The sequence below is a fragment of the Pseudonaja textilis genome, chromosome 6 (assembly GCF_049901715.1).
Source record: "Pseudonaja textilis isolate UNSWEBS1 chromosome 6, rPseTex1.2, whole genome shotgun sequence".
NCBI classification, from domain to species: domain Eukaryota; kingdom Metazoa; phylum Chordata; class Lepidosauria; order Squamata; family Elapidae; genus Pseudonaja; species Pseudonaja textilis.
Window position 1 is genome coordinate 5,025,948 of NC_141995.1, and position 14,853 is coordinate 5,040,800.

At 50.2% G+C, this 14,853-nt stretch overlaps 1 protein-coding gene across 1 annotated transcript; it reads left to right on the plus strand.

The window, feature by feature from the left end:
* The first annotated feature begins 905 nt into the window (after positions 1-905).
* Positions 906-14,621, plus strand: ANKRD53 (ankyrin repeat domain 53). The gene is made up of 6 exons (XM_087936730.1): positions 906-1,012; positions 2,177-2,375; positions 4,205-4,404; positions 5,445-5,609; positions 9,009-9,129; positions 12,147-14,621. Exons 1-6 carry the CDS (start codon positions 906-908, stop codon positions 12,876-12,878), a joined length of 1,524 nt encoding a protein of 507 aa, XP_087792856.1. The 3' UTR covers positions 12,879-14,621.
* The last annotated feature ends 232 nt before the right edge of the window (positions 14,622-14,853 follow it).

Genomic DNA, 14,853 nt, shown 5'->3' on the forward strand with positions numbered 1-14,853 from the left:
AGCAGGACGGACGCTTTGTGTGTGGTATGGATCCAACTCACGGGAAGGTCACTGCATTACGGACAAAAACTGGGACTTCTGTGCCTCCCCTTGGATGTCTCCGGTGGGAGGAGGGGAAAAAGAGTTCTCCGCCTCCTTCCTCCTCCTCTTCTCTTTTCCTTCCCCCTCCTCCTCCTCCTCCTCTTCTCTTTTCCTCTTGTTCCTCCTCCTTCTTCCTCCCTCTTCCTCCCCCTCCTCTTCCTCCTCTACCTCTTCCTTCTCCTCCTTCCTTTTCCTGCTCCTCCTCTCCTCCTCCCCCTCTTTCTCCTCCTCCTCCTCCTCTTTCTTCCTTCTCCCTCCCTCTTCCCCCTCCTCTTCCTCTTCCCCCTCCTCTTCCTCTTCCCCCTCCTTCCTTTTCCTCCTCCCCCCTCTTCTCTCCTCCTCCTCCTCCTCTCTTCTTTCTCCTCCTTCCTTTTTCTCCTCCTCCTCTTCTCTCTTTCCTCCTCTTCCTCCCTCCTTCTCCCTCCCTCTTCCTCCCTCCTTTCCTCCTCCTTCCTCCTTCCTCCTCCTCTCCTCCTCCTCCTCCTCCTCCTCCTCCTCCTCCTCCTCCTCCCTCCTCCTCTTTCTTCCTTCTCTCCCCTTCCTTTTCCTCCTCCTCTTCTCTTTTCCTCCTTTTCCTCCTCCTCCTCCTCTTTCCTCCCCTCTCCTTCTTCCTCCTCCTCCTTCCTCCTTTTCCTTCTCTTTACTTCCTCTACCTCCCCTCCCACTTCCCTTCTTCCCCTCCTCCTCCTTTCACCCCGCCCTCCCCTCCTCCCCCCCACCCCCCGCGCGAGAACTCCGTCCGTCACGAGGCTTGAGCCTGGGCACGGTCGCCAGGCAACGCCTTGACCACGCTCCGCAAGTGGCCGGGCTGCCAGCTGGCCGCGATGGTGGGTGGGAGGCTGCCTCACCCGGGGCGGCGCCGGTCCAAGACTCGCGAATCGCGCCGCGTCGCCTCCTCCAGCACCCTCGCCGTCACCGCCGTCACCTTCAGGCCAGTGGGAGGGGGAGGGACGGGGGGGGGGGGAAGGATCAGAGAGCCCATCATCCCCTCCTCGAGCAGCCTGGGCGCGGGGAGGGGGGACGGGACGACGACTCGCCCGCTTCCACAGCGCTAGAACCTCCCTTGGCCAGCGCAGGTGACCTTCAGCACCGGGACAGCGCCCGGCGGAGGTTTCTCCAAGGGGGAGGAAGGAAGGGGTCGCTCCTGGATCCCCAATCCCCTCCTCCTTTCCCCGGGTCTGGGGATGATGGTCATGATGATGGTCATCCATCCTCCGGCCTCAACGGGTCGGGGGTTGGCGGGGTCTTTAAACCTCCAGTCTCCAAGGAAAGGATCCCACCAGGGAAACAGCCAAGCGGGGAGGAACGCTGGAGTTTCAGACGTTGCACAAAAAAATAAAAAAAACTGGAAGGGACCTTCAAGGTCATCTAACCCACCCCCTGCCTTGAGAGCAATGGGATCAATTTTATTCAAAGTCCAAGGCTCCCTTCTTTAAGAAAAGGATCAGGAGGGGCTCTGGAAGCCAATTTTCTACCACCCCAAAGCCCCCCCCAGAACTTCTGCCTGGGTATCAAAAGGAGTGGGGGGGCGGAACGGAGCTGCCCCCACACTCCCAGACTCCCAGACTCTCCGTCCCTCTCACCAAAGAGGTGGGATTCAATTTTTTTACTACAGGCGTGGCTTGGTGGGCGTGGCAGGGGAAGGATATTGCAAAATCCCCCTTCCCTCCCCGCCCCACTAACCTGCTTTCCAGCTCCCTTCTCCTCTGCTGGGCAACCAAAGAAGACCCAGCCGATCAGCTGGGGCTCAATGGGAGGCAGAGAAGAGATGGGGTTGAGGCAGTGGTGGGATTCAATTTTTTTTACTATCGGTTCTGTGGGCGTGGCTTGGTGGGCGTGGCTTGGTGGGCGTGGCAGGGGAAGGATACTGCAAAATCCCCCTTCCCTCCCCCACCCCAGTAACCTGCTTTCCAGTTCCCTTCTCCTGTGCTGGGCAACCAAAGAAGACCCAGCCAATCAGCTGGGACTCAATGGGAGGCGGAGACTAGATGGGGGCGGGGCCAGCCAGAGCTGGGATTGGCCGGTTCTCCAAATGACTCAAAATGTCCGCTGCCGGAACTGGTCAGAACCAGCTGAATCCCACCTTCTGAGTGAGGGGGGGAGGGCGGGAAGAATCCAACAGCCCCTCCTCTGCCTTGTGTTTTAGCAACGTCAAGCCCGCGTCATCGAGACAGACCCCCACCACCAAACAGGCCCGCCTGCAAGATTTACACTATGCCGCCAGCACCGGACAGACCCAGTGGCTCCAGATCACCATGCAGAAAGCGGAGTCCCCCAACCAGGCGGATATTAATGTAAATCCCTCCCACCCGTCACCCACACAGCCCCCGGCCCGCCTTGGAAACCTGGGTGTCCTTCTTCTCTCCTGCCGAGAAGATGCCCCTGATTCACTGACCTTCCTTTGCTCGGCTGGGTGGGACACCCTGGGAGGGGAGAGCGGGTCTGAATTGGGAAAAGAATAGAAGAGGTAGTCCTTGACTTACAACCGTTCATTGAGTGACCGTTCCAAGTTGCAATGACACTGAAAAAAAGGGACTTAAGGCCATTTTACAGAGGTTTTTTTTTTATTTATTTTGTCAAGCGATTATAAGATTACAGGGTATAAGTATTATGAATACATGGACACATATAAGAAAAATAAAACAATAGGACAGGGAGGATAGGCATGTTGGTGCGCTTATGCATACCCCCTACAGACCTCTTAGGAAAGGGGGTAGGTCAATAGTAGACAGTCTAAGGTTAAAGTTTTGGGGGTTTGGGGAAGAAACCAGAGAGTCAGGTGGAGTATTCCAGACATTGACCACTCTGTTGCTGAAGTCGTATTTCCTGCAATCAAGTTTGGTGCGGTTAACCTTGAGTTTGTATTTATTGTTTGCTCTTGGTTGAAGCTGAAGTATTCACTGACAGGTAGGACATTGCAATGTATAATTTTATGTACTATACTTAGATCGGACCGAAGGTGGCATAGTTCTAGGTTTTCTAGGTCTAGAATTTCAAGTCTGGTGGCATAAGGTATTCTGCAATGAGTAGAGGGGTGGAGAACTCTTCTTGTGAAATATTTCTGGACTTTCTCAACTGTGTTAATATCAGATACATAATGCGGTGTTGTGGCTCTGGGTTCCAGACTGATGAGCCCAATTTGAATATTGGTCTAGCAAATGTTTTGTATGCTCTAGTCAGTAGTGTGATATTCCCAGAGAATATCTGAGTTGGTGTTTTTGAGACTCTTTGATTTATTGTTTAGGAACTTTATCTGTTGTTCTTGGCAGCTTTGCCAAAACTTGGCAAGGTTCTTTCTTGTCGGAGCTAATTAGTTGGGAGCAGCCTTTTTATCCGTGCAGAAACAGGATTCGTAAATGAGACAGTAAAAGGTTGTGCTGTTACCTTTGTCTTGTGTATATTCTCTTGGAGCCAGGTTTGGATCAGAACAGGAATAAGGGGGTTCCAACGAGGCAGCCAACAAGACCAACGATTTCTAGCTTGTGTGTTGAGTAGCAAACAATGAGTATTGGGACAAAACGTTCGCATCAAAATGCATTGAGAACAAAGTTTAATGAGTTTCACCCAGAGCTGTTGAGTACCAAAATATTGCTGTACTTATGTATATATTTATGGCTTCCTTTTAATGTTGCAAAGCCGCCCAGAGTCGCCTTGTGGCAAGAATGGTAGCTAAACAAACAAAATAAATAAATGAAAGAATGCAACAAGCAACCCAGATTCTCCATCATCCAGGTTGCTCTGATGCTGACCCTGACTCCAATGCCTCCTCCTCCTCCTCTGATTCAGCTACTGGAGGGGGCAGCGGCTGACAGGCCACAACATTAAAACTCCCCCAGCTGTCCCCTTGCATTATTTGTGAAAAGTAACAAAGTCAGGATACAAATAAATACACAATTTTTTTTTTAAAAAAAAATAGAAAACAGGAGTGCTTTTTCTCTGAATATTTAAGTCCCAACCTTGAGTGCGGGCCAGCTTCCCAACCTGGAACCCCACATTGGCGGGTGGGGGGGGACAGCCGTAGCAAGCCCCCCTTCCTCTGTTTGGCCTTGGTTAACCTCCGAAGGGCCCTCCCAGGCTGGCTGACCGTCGGTCACTCCGTTTCCCCCCTGCCTTTCTCTGCCAGGGCTTCTCCACGCTGCACACGGCCGCCCTGCACGGACGGCTGGACTGCATGAAGATGCTGATCGAGAAATACAACCTGGACATCAACCTGGCCAGCCTGAGAGGCTGGAGGCCCATTCACCTGGTTCTGGGCCAGGAGAGCAAAGCCATGGCCGTGGAGTGCCTCCAGTACCTGCTCAGCAAAGGCGCGGACGTCAACGTGTAAGCTGGGGAGGGGGCTGGGCTGGGCTGGGGGCCCACCTCTGGAGGTTTGGCAAGGGGTGTGTGTGTGGGTTGCACAGGCAAGCCCGCGGTTCGTTTAGTGGCCGGAGTTACAAGGGCGCTGAATCCGAATCGGAATGGAGCTGGAAGGAAGGGACCTTGGAGGTCTTCTAGTCCAACCCCCTGCTCAAAAGCAGGAGATCTTCAAGTTTTCAGTAACAGGAGAGGCTCGGGGTCAGAGGAGGAGGAGGAGGAAGAGGAGGACTTGGGGCTCTCTGAACTTCGTGGTTTTCTTGCAGATGTTTCATTACCCAACCAGGTGTTCAGTGCCAGGAGAGAGGGGGAGGAAGAAGAGGAGGAGGAGGAGGAGGAGGAGGAGGAGGAGGGAGGAGGAGGAGGAGGAGGAGGAGGAGGAGGAGGAGGAGGAGGAAGAGGAAGAGGAGGGAGGAGGAGGAAGAGGAGAGGGAGAAGGAGAAGGAGGAGGAGGAGGAGGAAAGGGACTTGGGGCTCTCTGAATGTCATGGTTTTCTTGCAGATGTTTCATTACCCAACCAGATGTTCAGTGCCAGGAAGGAGGAGGAGGAGGAGGAGGAGGAGGAGGAGGAGGAGGAGGAGGAGGAGGAGGAGGAGGAGGAAAAGGACTTGGGGCTCTCTGAACTTTATGGTTTTCTTGCAGACGTTTCATTACCCAGCGAGGTCGTGATCTTTGCTCAACTCTCCCCTTCCTTCTAGCGCTGATCATGTTACGTAGTCGGGTCATGAAACATCTGTAAAAGAAGCAACCCATCCCCCAAGACCTTCACCCCCCAGTACTATCATCCCTGGGCCTGGGAAGCTTTTGCTAAACTCTGGGTTTCTGGCAGCCCCTCGGATCTCAGATCCTGAGTCCTGCAGGTTGGTTGGAGGTTCTCGCTTGACTGGGCGTCCTCTCCAGTCTCTCTCTCTCAGGTCACTTCAGGAAAACCCTGGAGGACTTTTCAAACAAACTTTGGGGAGTTTTCCTAAAACTCCCCCCTACACCCCCTTTTCTGGCTTCTCAGGCAGAATTACAACGGGGTGTCTCCACTTCACAAGGCTGCCAGCGAAGGGCGTGAGAACTGCCTCCAGATTCTGATTGACGCCGGGGCTGATGTCCATGCCCAGGACAACGAGGGACAAAAGCCCATCGACCTGTGCAAAATGTGGGGCCACCGAGTGTGCGCCAAGTGAGTCGGTGGGCTTCGGAGCGAGGTGGAAGGGAAACCACAGCATGTTCCCGTTTCGAAGGTACCTTGGAGGTCATCTAGTCCAACCCCTCCCCAGGGCTGGAATCCAGAACTTTGCAGTTCAGCCTAGTGGTGAAGGCACCGGACTAGAAAGCAAGAGGCTGCGAGTTCAAGTCCCACCTTAGCTACGAAAGGCAGCTGGGTGACTTCGGGCCAGTCCCCCCCAACTCTCTCTCAGCCCAGCCCACCTCAGAGGGTTGTTGTTGTGAGGAAAATAAAAGGAGGAAGGTATGTTGGATGAGCTCACTACTTTGAGTTAAGGGTAAGTATACAGGTAGAATGGAATGGAATGGAATGGAATGGAATGGAAAGGAATAGAATAGAACAGAATAGAATACGATAAGAATAGAATAAGAATAGAATATAGAATGGAATAGGAATAGGAAGAATAGAATAGGAATAGGAATAGGAATAGGAATAGGAATAGGAATAGGAATAGGAATAGAATAGAATAGAATAGAATAGAATAGAATAGAATAGAATAGAAATTCTTTATTGGCCAAGTGTGACTGGACACACAAGGAATTTGTCTTGGTGCAAATGCTCTCAGTGGACATAAAAGAAAAGATACATTCATCAAGAGTCGAGAATCAACAGGTACATCACTTAATAATAATCATAGGGTACAATAAGCAATCAAGTCATACTAGGAAACAGTCCATATAAATCGTAAGGATACAAGTGACAAAGTTACAGTCATACAGTCACAAGTGGGAGGGGATGGGTGATAAGGAGTGATGAGAAGATTAATAGTAATAGTAATGCAGATTTTGTAAATAGTTGGACAGTGTTGAGGGAATTATTTGTTTAGCAGAGTGATGGTGTTCAAGAAAAAACTCCTTGTGTCTAGTTGGTCTGGTGTGCAGTGGTTGCCCTCTCCCCTCTCCCCTCTTATAGCTCCCGCTGCCTTAAGAAAGTTCAAAACATTCTCAAAGATCCATCTCATCCTGGGCACCCCCTTTTTTTGAACTATTACCATCTGGCAGACGGTACGGGATAATGAAAAGAAGGGCAAATAGGCTGAAAAACAGCTTCTATCTCAGGGCAGTAATTCTATTGGCTTCTACTACATAGTGCAATATGAATGTGATATCGGGGTTTCGGTCCAATGTGTGGAGTGTGAGGGATGTGTGTTTGTGTTTGTTTTCATAGTCATAAATTGTGCACTGAAAATGGTATTTAATTTCGTTCTACGGGGTGCAATGACAATGAAGTAAAGTAAAGAGTAAAGAAAAGTAAAAAGTAAAAAGCGAAAAGTAAAAGTAAAGGTGAAGTGAAGTGAAGTGAAGTGAAGTGAAGTGAAGTAAAGTAAAGTAAAGTAAAGTAAAGTAAAGTAAAGTAAAGTAAAAGTAAAAGTAAAGTTAAATGTCTATAGTCAAGTCATATAAAGTAAAGTAAAGTGAAGTGAAGTGAAGTGAAGTAAAGTAAAGTAAAGTAAAGTAAAGTAAAGTAAAGTAAAGTAAAGTAAAGTAAAGTAAAGTAAAGTAAAGTAAAGTAAAGTAAAGTAAAGTAAAGTAAAGTAAAGTAAAAGTAAAGTTAAATGTCTATAGTCAAGTCATATAAAGTAAAGTAAAGTAAAGTAAAGTAAAGTAAAGTAAAGTAAAGTAAAGTAAGTAAGTAAAGTAAAGTAAAGTAAAGTAAAGTAAAGTAAAGTAAAAGTAAAGTTAAATGTCTATAGTCAAGTCATATAAAGTAAAGTAAAGTAAAGTAAAGTAAAGTAAAGTAAAGTAAAGTAAAGTAAAGTAAAGTAAAGTAAAGTAAAGTAAAGTAAAGTAAAGTAAAGTTAAAGTTAAAGTTAAAGTTAAAGTTAAAGTTAAAGTTAAATGTCTATAGTCAACCCATCCAAGTCTCGATTGTCCCAAAGGTGCTTTTTATTTCAAGAGGCAACTGGACTTCCTTGTTTTTCTTTGAAGACGTTTCACTTCTCATCCCAGAAGCTTCTTCCGCTCTGACTGGATGGTGGGGAATGGAAGGACAAATATTCTTAGAAGAGGGGTTAAAGAGTCAAAACTGAACAGCTCTCTCTCTCTCTCTCAACGGAAGGGGAGGGATACTTCTATACCCTCTACCTCCAATCTACAACAGGGTCCTTTTAGCAGTTCCAAGAAGGCTCCACATGCATTTGTACCACTCAGGTGACCCTGAGGACACAGATAAACCTCCAGGTGGCCTCAGCGACCTCGGCCTCTAAAAAGGATGCAAATGTACAGCTGTCTGTAAGGGGTATGTGTTGGGGTTAGTCGGCAGCAGGTGCGGATGGCTGAGGAGAGCGAGGACTCAGATCAGGAGCCAGGGCCGTCAGGGAGTGGACTGCTGCCTTCAGAGATGGTGGGAGTTGGCAGCAGCGATGAAGAGGTTCCGGAGGAGCCTGTGCTATATGCACGTGCGCGCAGGATTGTTCAGAGGAAAGGACAGTCACAACAGCATGGGCGACTCAGGAGTAAGGCTGCAAGGTAATGGCCCCTCCTTCAAGAAGGTAAAAGCCAGCTGTGAACGAACGCACTTTGCAGAAGGCAAAGACGTTTTGAAACTCAGCCTCGTGGACATTCCAGTTGGCATTTGAAGACTCTTGTCAACTATTTCTTATCTGTTGTTCTGTTTTGGCAGACTTTTACAAAAACTTGGCAAAACTCTTTCTTGTTGGAGCTAATTTGTCGGAAGCAGCCTTTTATCTGTGAAGGTTATACTGCTGCCTTTGTCTTGTGTTTGTTCTCTTGGAATAAGGTTTGGGTCAGAACAATATGAACGGGGTGGGATTCAGCCGGCTTGGGTGGACCGGATGTTAAATTGACATCTGGTTCGCCGAACCAGAAGTTGGACCGACCGGCCGACCCTCCCAGGAGTCTCCATATGGCTCGTTTTGGATGTGCAGGTGTGTGCAGGATCCGCACAGAGGCTCGGGGAGGGTGAAAAACAGGCCGCCCAGGAGTTCAGGAAGACCAGAAGTGTGCCTGTTTTCGGCTTCCAGCGAGCCTCCAGAGTTCGGGGGAGGCCGTTTTTGCCCTCCCAGAGGCCTGAGGGAAGCCTCCGGACTCTGGGGAAGGCAAAAAATGGCCCTCCCAGAAGTTCTGGTAGGCCACGCCCACCATAGCCACGCCTCCCCCCAAGCAACCAGGCAGAGAACCGGCTGCTGAGATCCTTCCATTCCCCATCATCCAGTCAGAGCTGAAGAAGCTTCTGGGATGAGGAGCGAAAAGTCTTCTGAGAAAAAAACAAAAAACCAGAAAGTCCAGTTGCCTTTTGAAATAAGCACCTTTGGGGGGCAGTCACATGGTTAGGAGAGCGCAAGGGAGGTGCAGACGAGGCTGCTTAACCCCTCTGTTCTCTCCCCACCCCCAGGCGTCTCTCTCACGCCATGTGGAAGGCCAACAAGAAGCACCAGCTGCAGCAGATATGCAAACTGGAGTCTATCAAAGCCGAGTGCGAGAGGAAGCAAAGGCAATTCCTTCAAAGAGAACAGGTAGCGGTTCCTGCATGTTTACCTTCACAGGTATGACGTCTCTTGTGGTTCGCCGGCAGCCGGTGCAGACGGCAGAGGTATCGGACAGCGAGGACGAAAGGGAACCAGTCCGGGAGTCTGGCAAGGACTCGGACGAGGGTCCTGCATCCGATGCAGGGATGGGGCCTAGGACCGTCTGGGAGTTGGGATGCTGCCTTTGGAGCCTTCGGAGTCTGGCAGCAGCGAGGCCGAGGAACAAAGGGAGCCTGTTCCCAGTTGGCGTGTGCACAGAGCTGCTAGAAGGCGAGAGCAGCTGAAACAGAATGGGCAACTCGGGAGTAAGGCTGGGAGGTGATTGCCATTTATCCTATAAGGGATAAAAGTCAGACCTCAATGACGAACTCTTTGCAGGAAGCAAAGTAGTTCAGTTAGATTCCGAGTCCTTCGCGAAGCTCTGTACTTTGGTCAGGTTCTTTTGGGTGGTGGTGGATTGGTTTATGTTAAGCCTTAATTGGACCCCTGTTACTGGCAAGCATTCTACAGCACTGAACAGCGTGCTCTTATTTGTAGGAACTGTGTCTAATGAGTTTGGGCTGGGAACGCAAGGAATTCCCAGCGTCACATTAAAATAGGTTTCACTTTTAAGAGCAGCTTGTGTTTGATTAAGTTTGACGAAGTCTGGGTCAGACCAATGTCACGAATGTAACACGCACGAAAAACAGTGGCAGGGATTGGGTAGGTCCGATCTAATGAAAAAAAGGACCAGGGGAGACACGATAGCAAGTCTTCCAATATTTGTGGGGCTGCCCCAAAGGAAAGTGGGGTGCAACCTATTCTCCAGAGCCCCTGAAGGCAGGACAAGAAGCAACGGATGGAAACTCATCAAGGAAAGAAGCAACCTGGAATTAAGGAGAAATTTCATGACAGTGAGAACAATTTAGCCAGTGGAACAACTTGCCACCAGAAGTTGTGGGAGATCCAACACTGGAAGGTTTTAAGAAGAGGAGACTAGACAGGGGGTTGGACTAGAAGACCTCCAAGGTCCCTTCCAAGCGTCTTCTGATTATTATTTAATAACAAAACAACAATAATAGTAATAATTTTGACTGTCTCCAGGCAAATTGACCCAGAAACACCCAGCTGGTCTTCATGCCTAAGGTGAAACTAGAACTCACAGCCTCCTATTTTCTAGCCTGGTGCCTTCCGTATCATACATGTATCCATTTAATTCAATTCAAGGGTGGGATTCAAATTTTTAACAACTGGTTCTGTGGGCGTGGCTTAGGTGGTGGGCATGGCTTAGGTGGTCATGTGACTGGGTGGAAGTGGCTTGATGGCCATATTATTGGCTGGGCGTGGCCAACTCAACATCACCCACATCAAGGCATGCATCTCCTCGCCTGGCCTCTCTTGACGGTGGGGATGCTACAACAGTCGTAAGTGTGGAAAATGGTCATAAGTCACTTTTTCCAGTGCCACTGTAACTTTGAATGGTCACTCCACCCAAGCAAAGTACCAGCAAAGGAGGGGAAAAAAACTCCTGAGATGTTCCAGAGACAGGAAGTCCAGTCCTGCCAAGAATGTAATGAGGGTTAACGGAGAGGCAGTTTCTGTAAACAACACCAGAATGTTTCCTTCCTGCCTTCCTTACAGGATTAGCCCAGTCATTTCTTCTAACAACCGGTTCTCCGAACTGCTTAGAATGCTAACAACCGGTTCTAGCGAATAGGTGCAAACCGGTAGAATCCCACCTGATTCAATTCCTATGGCCACTCGTCTCAAGTTCATTCCTCTGAGTGGCAGGACCCGGCCTTTAGGGCCCCAAAGGCCAAGAGGGTAAGGGTCACCTCATGTTGGGGAAGGGGGCTGCTGTTATGCCAAAGGCCAGGGGCCCGGGGTCAGCTCCTCCCCTGGAGGCTTTCCAGAAGAGACTGGACTACCTTTTGTCAGAAATGGTGTAAGGTCTCCTGTTTAGGTGGGGGATTGGACTAGATCAGGGGCCGCCAACCTTTTGGACCTCAGAGACCACCAAACTCATCATTTTAAATCCCGCAGACCAGAGACCCTGGGAAAATTCCCCAGAGTCTGCAGGAAAATTCCCCACCCCGTTTTCCTACCAATCGATTGTTCTTTATTTGGGATCGCAGGATATCGTCTCCAGCTCTGTTCTCAGGGGGAGGAGAGACTTTTGGCTTCATGCAAAGAAAGCAGCAGAAGCAGCAGAAGTCTTTCTTTCTCTCCCCCAAACTCTGCCAGAAATAAGTCTTTGTGAGTCTTGTTGCACCGGCGCAGCCTCTTGGAGCAGGAGGCCTTGCAGGGTCCCAAAGACTCATTTCTGGCAGCGTTTGGGGGAGAGAAAGAAAGACTTTTGCAGCTTTCTTTGTGTGCAGCCAAAGGCAGAAGAAGAAAGAAGCTGGAAGGAGCAGTCTGGTGGCCAGGCGAGGCATGTGGGTTCAGTGGGGCAAGTCCCCCCACTCTTTCCCCCGTCCCCTCATTCCCTTGTGTTATTCACAATGCAAGTGTTCCCGCGGGCGATATGGGCCTTGTGTTTCCATGCAGCCTGGATTAATTGCTTTGGGGGGATGCTTTGGGGGTGACATTTCTCTGCAGACCACCAACCTTTTCTCATGGACCACCAGTGGTCCCCGGCCCGCTGGCTGGCAACAACTGGAGTAGATGACCGACAAGGTCCCTTCAGCAGTGGGATCCTACTTTTTCCATTACCGGTTTGGTGATTGCTCATACACCTAGTGCGCATGTACCTAACGCGGGCGCCCAGTTTTCCCCACACCAGGTGAGGCCTGCAGCGCCAAACAGCTGAGAGAATAGAGAAGGTCGGATGAGAGGGCTGATCCTGGGCTTTTCTCTTCTTTTAACTCTCAGCTGATTGTCCAGGATTTTTTTCCCCCTCCTCTCAGCTGATTCTCGGAGACTTTTACTACCAGTTCCGCCAAACCAGTCCGAACCAATAGCATGCCATCACTGGGTCCCTTCCAACTGTGTTAATCTGTATCTGTTATCTGCTTTTCCCTTTCCAGAGGGAGCTGAACATCTGCAACGTGATGGCCTTTGAAAGTTGGCTGCTGAAGAAGGGGCTGCCGTGGCCCTCTCGGACCCTCCTGGACCTGTCCCAGGTCAAGCGCCACTCGCTGACCCTCCGCAAATTGGTTGGCCAGATCGCCACCCCCATCCCTTCCCTCAGCAATCTGCTCAGGGGCAATGCTTCCGACTCAGTCCTCAGCATGCAGCACAGGTACCGGCGTCAGAAGCCCTGGAATTTCAGCACCAACCTTGACTCTGAACCGGCCACGTCCATCTGCCGTCCGGCTTTGATCCGGCTGGGCGTGGAAGCCGAGAAGCTGCCGCACCATGACTTCACCTCCTTCCTCTTCCTCTTCAAGGACCCTTTCGGGGATCCGGTGATCCAGATCGACAACATCGGCAGGGTCTGCCCCGTGCCGGATCTCCCCTACGAGGTCCTTCACCAGAGCCTCTATCCCCACACCTGGATGCCCCGCCTGGAGGTGCCCCGGGACCTCCGGCCGGTGCATATCTTCAACTTGAAGCACCGGCGTCCCCCGGGGCCCGAGCACTGGTGGACCGACCAGATGGCCCTGAGCCTGCGGGTCACCCTGGATCCCATCTTCCTGAGCAGCCTGCAGAACCATGTCTCCACCTACTGCAGCGCCGAAGCTCTGAGCCCAAGGACAGCGAGCTTGGGGTCCCCAAAAGAGACCCCCTCCGTCCAAAGTGAAGCATCCAGCCTGTAGGAGGAAGTCCTTGCAGGCCCCTTTGGCCGTGCCCCAGAGAGCAAAGGGGCAGGGATGCCCCCTCCCCTCAAAATGCCCCCTCTCTATTATAAAGTATTCGATAGAGTTGACTTTGCAATGCTCAGAAACATTTAATAATCATCATAATTTTTTTAAAAAAAGGTGAAAAGTTGAGGGTAGATCTTAATGCCTTATTTTATTGCACCCAAAAGGGACGTGGCTCAGTGGATAAGACGCTGTGCTTGTCGATCAGAAAGGTCGGCAGTTTGGCAGTTTGAATCCCTAGCGCCACATAACGGAGTGAGCTCCCCTTACTTGTCCCAGCTTCTGCCAACCTGGCAGTTCAAAAGCAGATAGAAAAAAATGCAAGTAGAAAAATAGGGACCCCTTTGGTGGGAAGTTAACAGCGTTCTGTGCGCCTTCTTTGGCGCTTAGTCATGATGGCCACATGACCACGGAGACATCTTCGGACAGCACTGACTCCTGGTATTTGTAACGGAGAGGAGCACCGCCCCTTAGAGCCGGAAACGACTGGCACGTACACGTAAGGAGAACACCTGTACCTTTACCTTTTGCCTCTTTTCTAGCATTGCGGAATCAACTTCTCCATAGAGAAGTTTTGCTTCTCCTCAAAGAACTTTCTTCACTTCAACTCTAATCCAGAACCAAAGAGGCTTCTTGGATGAGAAGCGAAACCTCTTCAAAAGGGAAAACACAAGAAAGTCTAGTCGCCTTTTGGGATAGGCATCCTTTGATCTGGAAGTTTGGGGCTCCTCCTGGACAGGGAAATGGAGGCTATAAATGGGGTTCCCCTTGTGGATCCCCTCTAATTGGCAGGGGAAGTTGGAGAGGAGGACTAGCAGTGAGAGGCGGTGACTCAGTGGTTAAGATGCTGAGCTTGTCGATCAGAAAGATCGGCAGCTCGGCGGTTCGAATCCTTAGCGCCACGTAATGGAGTGAGCTCCCGTTCCTTGTCCCAGCAGCTTCTGCCAACCTAGCGGTTCGAAAGCAGGTAAAAATGCAAGTAGAAAAACAGGGGCCCCTTTGATGGGAAGGTAAACAGCGTTTCGTGCACCTTATCGGCGTTTAGTCAACGGAAACGTCTTCGGACAGCACTGGCTCTTCGGCTTTGAAATGGAGATGAGCACTGCCCCCTAGAGCTGGAAATGTGCGAGGGGAACCTTTACCTTAACTGCACGAAAGGAGTTGGAAGTAAATGCCTTTTTTTTTCTTCCTTTTTCCCTTCCTTTCCCCCCACTACCCACTTTCTTTCCTCGTTTTTTTCTTTTCCTACTTTCCCTAACGTTTGCTTTCGTATTCTCTTGGTATGTCCTCTTTATAAAGTAATAAAAGTATTTAGATAAGAATAATAAAAGCACAGTTAGGGCGGTTCCACTCCTGCGGCCGTCGGTCCTTCGTTCACAGCAGGAACTGGGGGCTCCCGAAAGGCGGGTAGTCCTCAACTTACGGCCGCAATCGAGCCTAAAATTTCTGTTGCTAAGCAGGACAGTTCCTAACCGAGTTTTGCTCCGTTTCGCCATCTTTCCCGCCACTGTAATTAAGTGAATGGCTGCAGTGGTTCAGTTAGTAACCCCATCGTTAAGTGAATCTAGCTTCCCTCGTTAAAAGGTCGCAAAAGGGGATCATGTGACCCCGGGACGCTGCAACCGTCGTAAAGATGAGTCAGCTGCCAAGCGGCTGGATTTTGATCACGTGATCACAGGGGATGCTGTGATGGTGCTAAGTGTGAAAAATGAGATTTTAGTGCTGTTGTAATTTCAAATGGTCACTAAATGAACGAACGTAAGTGGAGGATTCCGTGTTCACCCCCAATAAAAAAAAAAGAATGCCAAATGAAATCCCTTGTCATGCCCCCATCGGAATCTGAATCCGAGGAGGAAGACAAACAGTTGACAGGGAGCGGGAATGTGGCTGCTTGGCTATGGAGAAAACTGGGGAAGCGCAAAGTCTGGTT

What these genes read in the sequence shown, in the direction of transcription:
- ANKRD53 (XM_087936730.1), top strand. Translation starts at nt 906, where the DNA reads ATGGTGGGTGGGAGGCTGCCTCACCCGGGGCGGCGCCGGTCCAAGACT. An exon ending in GTCACCGCCGTCACCTTCAG is followed by an intron (nt 1,013 to 2,176) that starts GCCAGTGGGAGG and finishes CTTCTGAGTGAG; the next exon opens with GGGGGGAGGGCGGGAAGAAT. An exon ending in AATTCCTTCAAAGAGAACAG is followed by an intron (nt 9,130 to 12,146) that starts GTAGCGGTTCCT and finishes TTCCCTTTCCAG; the next exon opens with AGGGAGCTGAACATCTGCAA.